At 37.7% G+C, this 8692-nt stretch overlaps 1 protein-coding gene across 2 annotated transcripts; it reads left to right on the forward strand.

The window, feature by feature from the left end:
- Positions 1 to 288: 288 nt before the first annotated feature.
- Positions 289 to 8316, forward strand: LOC135199559 (integrin beta-like protein 1). Of its 2 annotated transcripts, XM_064227723.1 has the most exons (6): positions 289 to 731; positions 2040 to 2283; positions 3527 to 3781; positions 4786 to 5217; positions 6962 to 7114; positions 7357 to 8316. In XM_064227723.1, exons 1-6 carry the CDS (start codon positions 435 to 437, stop codon positions 7377 to 7379), a joined length of 1404 nt encoding a protein of 467 aa, XP_064083793.1. In that variant the 5' UTR covers positions 289 to 434; the 3' UTR covers positions 7380 to 8316. The 2 variants fall into 2 exon arrangements, with proteins under 2 accessions (XP_064083793.1, XP_064083799.1); XM_064227729.1 differs by lacking the exon at positions 3527 to 3781.
- The last annotated feature ends 376 nt before the right edge of the window (positions 8317 to 8692 follow it).

The raw sequence follows: 8692 nt of genomic DNA on the forward strand, positions 1-8692 counted from the left end.
AATTAGCGGTCTCGTAAACCCTTGGCGATGAACTTGCTTTTCCACCAAAAAGAGAGAAAATGCTGAATGAAAACAGCATGAAAAACAAGATAAATATCGGGAATGAATAACAGCTGGACAGAATCGGACTGTAAGAATATTTCACTCTGTCCCCAATAGAGATAAATGACTCAGTCATTCAGCCGGTAATTCGTCGAGCAGGCTTCGCGTTCCCAAGGAAGACATTAAGGCCAATCACACGTAGAAAATACGATTGGGGTCAAACTCACAATATAAAGTGTGCACACACACTGGGCTAAGCATCAGAGAGCATTCTGTTGTCATTTTGACTCCTACAATCGAACTTGCTCTTCCATCACAGTAACGACGAGACTTACCAGCTGAGGAAGAGGGGAGGGGGATCTCACGAGACTTGAAAGCAAACCGAAGTGAGGATGGTGCTCATGCAGAGGTTATTCCTGCTGCTTTTGGCCACGGTGGCATTTGCAAAACATGCGACAACGGAAGAGCAACTTGAAGAAAATGCGATCGCGGGAGAGGACGTAAGTGTAGAGGATGCGACTGCGGAAGAGGAGACAAGTGCAGAGAATACGATAGCAGAAGAGGAACCACTTGTAGAGAATGCGATAGCGGAAGAGCCACTTGAAGAGAATGTGATAGCGGAAGAGGAGGCACTGGCAGAAAATGTAATGACGGAGGAGCCAATTGCAGAGAATGGGACAGCGGAAGAGGTATGGAAAAGCTTAAGATTTTGAACATTTTATTGACACTGAATAAAATAAAATAAAAAAATTGTTAAAATTAATGTGATTTTGGTTAGCATGATTTTATCTTGAAATTTATTTGAATCTGAGTGGAATGAAAATAGGGATTTATTCGAAACTTACTGAACGTCATAACAAAAGAGCAATGCTTATGTTTCACTTCACATGGACGAATTTACTTTAAATATATATAATATATATATATATATATATATCTATATATATATATATAGATATATATATATATATATATATATATATATATATATATATACACACACACACACACACACACACATATATATATATATATATATATATATATATATATATATATATATATATATATATATATATATGTATATATATATATATATATATATATATATATATGTATATATATATATATATATATATATATATATATATATATATATATATATATATGTGTGTGTGTGTGTGTGTGTGTGTGTATTATCAGTTTTCCATGACGTGATTACTCCCAGCCCTTATAATAAGTTCTTTTTCCAAGTAATCATTGTTGTCTTCCTTGTAGGGGATAGTGCCGTCAGTGCACCTCACGCAGTGCTTTCCATGCATTGCTTAAGGTTCTTGGCAGCGCCCCTTCGTCCCCCTACCTGTAACCCCTTTTATTCCTTTCACCGTACCTCCGTTCAAATTTCCTTTCTTCAAACGTGCTGTCCACCCTCTCTAACAATTGTTTCATAGTGCAACTGCTTTCAGGTTTTTCTCTTGTTAATCATTTTAAACCTTCCTCCTGTCAATTTCCCTTTCAGTGCTGAATGGCCTCATAGGTCCCAGCTCTTGGCTTTTGGCCTAAATGCTTTGTAACCGGATGTAGAATTTTCCGTTCTCCATTCTTTAACTGTATCTGAAAATTTCCATTTTTCATTCTTTAACCAGATTTGGAACTTTCTATTTTTCATTCTATAACCAGATCTGGAATTTTCAGTATCCATTGTTTAACCGGATTTAGAATTTTCCATTTTCCATTCCTTAAGCGGATCTGCAATTTTCTATTTTCTATTCTTCAACTAGATTTGGACTTCCTCTTTTTACAAGCAGTTTACATACTCGCCTACCAATTCGGTAGTTGCGAGTTCGACTCCGCTCTGCCAACGTGGAATCAGAGGAATTTATTTCTGGTGATTAGGAATTTATTTCTCTATATAATGTGGTTCGGATTCCACAATAAGCTGTAGGTCCCGTTGCTAGGTAACCTATTCTTTCCTACCCACATTTGGAATTTTCCAGAATGTATCGAAGGGCATCGATGCTAGCATGATGAAATTGTTTGGGAACGAAACCAACGGCACCATGTCCTACGAAGAATTCGAGGCGAAGACCTTCTGCGGGAACAAAGTCAATGATTGCCACAAATCAGGTGGAGTCTGCATGACGTCACATGGCATCAAGAGCTTCGGATCATCCGGCAGTCACTGCTCCTCGACCAAGACCTTCTCCTCCGGAAACTGCCAGACTTGTCACTGTTGCATTGGTGAGTCTCTCTCTCTCATTCTGCTCAATATACGTAAATAGTGTAGTACTTATTATTATTATTATTATTATTATTATTATTATTATTTTATTATTATTATTATTATTCAGCAAATTAAACCTATTCATATGGAACAAGCCCACTTGAAATTCAAGCTTCCCAAGAATGTGGTTTTCATTAGGAAGAAGCAAGAGGATGTAAAGGGAAACACAGAAAGAAGAGGAAGTTTCAGCTGGACAACTTCTCTGGGAAGCTGTTCCACAGTCCAACGGTCTGAGGAATAAAGGACCTCTGGAACTGAGAAGTTCGACAGCGAGGCTAATTTGCTGCCTACTTGTAAGGCAATCTTGAAGTAGTCTTATAACATATCCACCCAATTCCGAGATTCTGAAGTTTATATAGGAGTGCCTTGTGATTTACTAAGTCGAAAGCAGCACTAAAATCTATTTGAATTTCTCTGCACTGAAAACCATTATCAAGCTTACCTTGCAAATGGCATATCAAGTTAAAACCAGCATGGCAGGTACCTAGCTTCTTCCTGTACTTATGCGTATGCATATTGACTAACAGCCAAGTAATACTTTATATTCCACATACTTATATAGTGGCTAAAGAATAAGTATTGCAGCAACTTTGGAGAGCACAGGAAGAGTAGAGATTGGCCTGAAATGGAATATTTCCGTTTTACAGTTTCGTACTTATGTATTCCCATGTTTACTGTACATATCTGGCCTTTACGATTAGTGTTCCATACAAGCTGAATGAAATGAACTTCGGCTTCCGAATTGGAATTCAAGTAGACGACATTAATTTGTTTTGAGAGAAGCAATATGAAAATTATTTTATATATGCAGGCAGAAGGACAATAACAATTACTCGTCTTTCCTGAGGAGACCAAAGGCACATTAAGGGTTTTGGTTGTTGGATGATGTCTTTCACGCGTAGTTGTATGGAGAGAGTGCGAGAGAGAGGATGGATTCTCATCCTCGGTTCGTTAACCAAGTGTTTGACAGTCAGAGATAGAGAGAGAGAATGATTATGAATGATTTCTTGTCGCATAGTAAAAGTGTTACACTTCAAATCAACTCCTAAAATCGGGTGTTAAGATAGAATCTATGCAGTGCCAGGTCATAAGGGTAAAAAACCTAGCAACTTGACGGATGCTTTGCATCGAGAATGTTATGCACCACTGGTTCGGAGTGACTCAGAAGTTATCAAAGCCCACTGTCTCCCTGTCTGCCAGGGATGAGGTGCTCACAAACCAAAGCCTGCCAGGATTGCGGTGGAAAATGTGACAACAAGTGTTCTACTATCCAACGTCCCTACGACAACTTATGCGGTCACGGGAGTTGTCTGTGTTGTCTATCTCCTTGCGAGAATTCTCCCGCCTGCCAAGCCAAGGGGGGCCGTTGTATGGATGACAGGATTGTCTGCGGTGGATACGCAACAAAAGACTGTGCTGGTGCCTTCTGCAAGTGCTGTGTAAATCCGCCACCACGTAAGTAGAAGCAACTTTGACTGCTAGGTCACACTGTAGACCCTCACGGAGATAAATAAGAAATGGGAGATAGATAGGTAACTACGCTGAGATCTACTCGTAAGCAGAATAATTACTGGAGGCAGCATCGTGATGATACTCAGTAGAGTACGAGTATCGGCAAAACACTCATTCATTGTGACAGTTTTCCCATTCAGGTTTGAGAAATAATAGATAACTACATTATGTTGTTTGGCAATTGGTGCCCGTTAATTGAATAAGAAAGTTGGAAGTGAAAGGAAATTAGAGAATGATGATCTTGTGGGTTGTTACACAAACATGGCTGTCCCTTTACTAACAACTTTTATGGCAATGTAAACATTAGCTCAGCCACCAAATACCGATACCGGATATTGATTCTGTTTGAAATTTCTCTGGTAAAGTAGAAAGTGTGATATGAAAACTCCTATTTGTTTGCAAGCATGGTGATGAAGTTGATGGTATTGTGAAACTTCTCTACTACAAGAACATTGCCGCTGCTACTACGACTACCTAATAACAGTAATAATGATAATAACATAATCATATAATTTGTTTAATGATTCTACATTTTTCCTTTTTGTATTATTGCTGATCAGTGTTAAATGTGCAGGACTTTACAGTTATTACATTTTATCTGCCATTTCCAAATTCTGTACAACCTCATGAATTTACTGGAGTCTTAAGAAACTCACTTTAGTGTATTCTGAATATGAATTTTCTTTAATCAATTTATTTCAATTCACTAAAAAGTTTCTTTGTTTTTAAATTAATATCCTCATAACCATAATTTCATATGCATTTTTAAGTATCCTTTGAATACCTTGTAACTTTCTTAAATAATATTTCAGTTCAGTTTTCTTGACTCAGCCATCATAGTCAGTTTTCTTGTATTTTTCTTGTTGCTTGAATTGACTATTGGCTCTTACTATACCATCTGAGGAGTCTCTTGCTAGAATTGACAATTGGTTTATTTGCTATCCTAGTCACTAAGCCTCCTCCCAAACCCGAAGTCTGCCATACAACTTCGGAATGTAAGCACAAAGGGGGCTACTGTTGCGGCCGTGCACACTGTACAAGTGGACATTTCGTCAAGAGACACTGTAGTGGAGGGTATGACTGTGGTTGCTGTATAGACCGTCCAGTTCCTGAAGTCTGCAAAACAACTTCGGAATGTAAGCACAAAGGGGGCTACTGTTGCGGCCGTGCACACTGTACAAGTGGACATTTCGTCAAGAGACACTGTAGTGGAGGGCATGACTGTGGTTGCTGTATAGACCGTCCAGTTCCTGAAGTCTGCAAAACAACTTCGGAATGTAAGCACAAAGGGGGCTACTGTTGCGGCCGTGAACACTGTACAAGTGGACATTTCGTCAAGAGACACTGTAGTGGAGGGCGCGACTGTGGTTGCTGTTTGGGTAAGTGTGGTTTAAGGTTTCAGGTGGTTACAATCCTAATTAACTTAATAAAAAAAGGAATACATATTTAGCAATAGAATCACTGGATCCATATAGTGGCATTTAAATATTTTGGCTCTAGGTGAATTTTTTCTTATATAACATCTTATAATGGCTTTTTCTGTGTGCTCATAAGATATATGGTATGCTGTATGCTTGCAAAAGTTGGTTGATGGTTATCATTTGCATCACCATTCCTAATCTCTTCCCCCATTGGGAGTTACCAATGTCAGTGTAGTTCACATCGTGCACTGGAGGGTGTTTGCAGTGTCCCTTTGGTCCTTAGCTGCACCCACTTTTTATCTTTTTAAAAACTTAAAAACTTTACATCCATTCCCCTCTTTATTTCTTTAGTCTACTCGAACTAGTATTTCTTAGTGCAGCTGTGTAGTTTTCTTTCAGTTCCACATTAAGATCCTTGTACAGTTAGTCTTCTACAGTAGAGACTTTCAAAGATACAAACTTCCTGGCCCCCGATATGTTGGACATATGAAGTGTATTTCATGTATTTAATTACCATTTTTTCAAGGAAATGATAAAGGGTTTTATTTAAAGACTTTGTGTCCAAAAAACAAATTGTCTTGATAGAAATCTTATATTCCACACAGTGCTATATGCCATAGGCTAACTACAAAGGTGGATGCATAAGCCAAATTTATTGGACTTGAAAACAAACAGAATGAGGTATCGGAACTGAACTTGTTTGAGGACACCTTTACTTCATCAACTTTATTGACTGGATCTCTTCATTTTACTGTCAAACCACTCCAACTCCCTCTCTTCACTGTCTAAGTGCAGAATGGCTGGAAGTGTCTCAGTGCTTGTCTTCTCTGCCTACATTTCATAAAATCATCACTGTTGTTATGATTAATCATAATGAAATCTACACGACTAATTTAAGGAAGCAGACTTGTTAAATTGATGACTGGCTCTTTGCTGCCACACTAAAGCTCCTCAGCCTGAAGCTTGTGAAACAACCAGAAAATGTAGAAGTAAAGGTGGCATTTGCTGCCATGAAGCCAGTTGTAAGCATGGATCCTTCATGGAAAACTACTGTGGGAAAGGAAGAGACTGTGGCTGTTTTATCATTAAGTGACTTGTAGCTGTGGAGGTTTATTTCAACTTCTTGAAACTACATCTCAAGGATCGCTCTCTTATTAAATTCTTGCTGGGTCATCCTGTCTGCTGGACATCCGAAAATTCTCCATTAACTCATTCTCAGCTCTTAGATTAGCTTCATTTAACTTCAGTTGCTGGCTGCTCATTATAGTGTTCTCCCTCATGTTTCCGGTGGAATTCCTCAGAGCTTTACTTGCTCACCCAGCCAAATTCTTCTTTGTTAGCAACTTTGTAAAACCTTTTGAAGAATAATTCCTGTATACTCTCCTTTCTTCATTTTGCAGCTCTCTGCTGCTGTTCCTACTCTGTCTTGTATTTCCTATCCTTTATATGTTTTATCTGCAGAACATTTCTATATGCAGAATTCATAATGTAGCCATATATGTTGTTTCCAGGGCAGTTTTTGCCTATCTTTCTCTTCATTGCTCATATGGATTTATGACTGCATTCAGTCCTAATGAAAGTGAACCTTCATTGTATGTTTGCATGGACATACATTAATGTGCTATATGAAGTATTTTTCAATAGTTGATAATTATTTAATTCATTATTCCATGAAATTAACTACTATCTCCCTCATTCTCAGATAAGCCTGAGCCACCTCATCCTTCAACTTGCCAGGAGGAACGATCCTGCACAAGAGCTCAGGGCAAATGCAAGTCGAGATGTCGGTCTGAAGAGTCCGAAATACACGGCGGCTGCAGAGGAAGTGGATGCAAGTGCTGTGCCCCCAAATCGCGTGAGTAGAAGAGGAATTAATCAATTCAGAGCTCAGAGTTTAACTGATGTTGATATAGGAACGCCATAAGTTTAGCCCTACGTGTCATAGTCATGTCGTAAATACTGTAGGAGAAATATTCATGTTGCAGTTTAACATTGCTAACACGCTAGCGTTTCTCTGATATAAAAATCCAAAAATCAAAGGCTCAAATGAAATAACCTTCAAACAAAATAGTCAAGGATAACCTCTTTACGTTTCAGACCCATCCCCGTATGGCCATTAAATCTTCCGCTATGATGATGATGATGACAACTAGAACTTTGTGATGTAAGTGGATTATGGAGGAGTATACCACCATCTTTCCTCCCAGAACGTACCAAGGAAAACATCTGTCTTTCAAGAAAAACTCAAATAATCTTGTCCGTTGAAGAATTTGACACAAATTGTTATTTATCATTCTCTCTTTTGTTCCTCCGTCCTCTACTCAGTACAAAGTACCTCGTGTGGATGGTTTCCAGCCTTCATGTTGTCCTACTCCTTGTTGATTTTTCCCTGCTTTGCACAGTTATGGATAACTTCACAAAATAAAAAGAAAACATAAACCTGCAGGAAAAAATTCAGGTGAAGCAACTAAACAAGGCCTGGCTCATGATATGCGGGAAGTAAAAAAAAAGAAAAAAAAAACTGAAGGAATTGCTGATCAGCGAAGAGGAAAAGCCACTGTAGCACAAGAATGAAGATAATAAAAGAAGGGTTGTCGCACAATACGAATGGGAGTAGATAAAAGAAGAACAATACGAATTGAGGGAAACAGAAGAGCCAGCACCGAGTCAAGATGAAAACTTTAATAGTCTATGTTTAATGTGCATTTTGTACCTGTGTCTGAGGAAATGGAAACAATTGTTAGGGAAATATAAAGCTTACATGAACATTTACAAAATTATTACTGATTTTTTTTTCAAATTATGACACTGCCATGTTTGGAATATGGAATGTAATGCCCAATCTTTATTACTTTGATTATCTTGATAGACGCGCTTTTGTTGAAGTTTATAATGAACTTACTTTTGTTATGTTACATTATTTTTGTTATGTTTTCTTTTGTCTTTAAACTTAAGGGAGAAGGATTTCTTGTTTTTGCCCCCAGATGCCTATGCGTATTGGGGAAGCAACCTTACTTCTTTGCACTTTCATGTTTCAATAAATTGAATTTTGAGCAAGTTCTGTTTTCTCTAAACCCTTGGATTATTGTTAATGTGAAGGTTCTTAAGGGATAAGCTAAACCCAGCGACTCGTTTTTTCACCTGTTGATGTAGGGTTAAACAAATCACGTGTTAAAGAGATGATAATTTTATATATATAATATATATAGATATATATATATATATATATATATAATACTATATATATATATATATATATATATATATGTTATATACATATATATGTGTATATATGTGTGTGTGTCTGTGTAATTGTAATGGCCACAACGCCCTATTTACTTCTCGAATTCCTTGCGCTATTTTGGATATGCTCGTCACTTCAAAGCCTTAAGATCCAAATGCAAGAAATATGTAGAAATTATGATGTCAAGCA

The sequence above is a fragment of the Macrobrachium nipponense genome, chromosome 23, assembly GCF_015104395.2.
Source record: "Macrobrachium nipponense isolate FS-2020 chromosome 23, ASM1510439v2, whole genome shotgun sequence".
In the NCBI taxonomy this organism is placed as follows: Eukaryota; Metazoa; Arthropoda; class Malacostraca; order Decapoda; family Palaemonidae; genus Macrobrachium; species Macrobrachium nipponense.

What these genes read in the sequence shown, in the direction of transcription:
- LOC135199559 (XM_064227723.1), top strand. Translation starts at nt 435, where the DNA reads ATGGTGCTCATGCAGAGGTTATTCCTGCTGCTTTTGGCCACGGTGGCA. An exon ending in AGAATGGGACAGCGGAAGAG is followed by an intron (nt 732 to 2,039) that starts GTATGGAAAAGC and finishes GGAATTTTCCAG; the next exon opens with AATGTATCGAAGGGCATCGA. An exon ending in GTGCTGTGCCCCCAAATCGC is followed by an intron (nt 7,115 to 7,356) that starts GTGAGTAGAAGA and finishes TTTACGTTTCAG; the next exon opens with ACCCATCCCCGTATGGCCAT.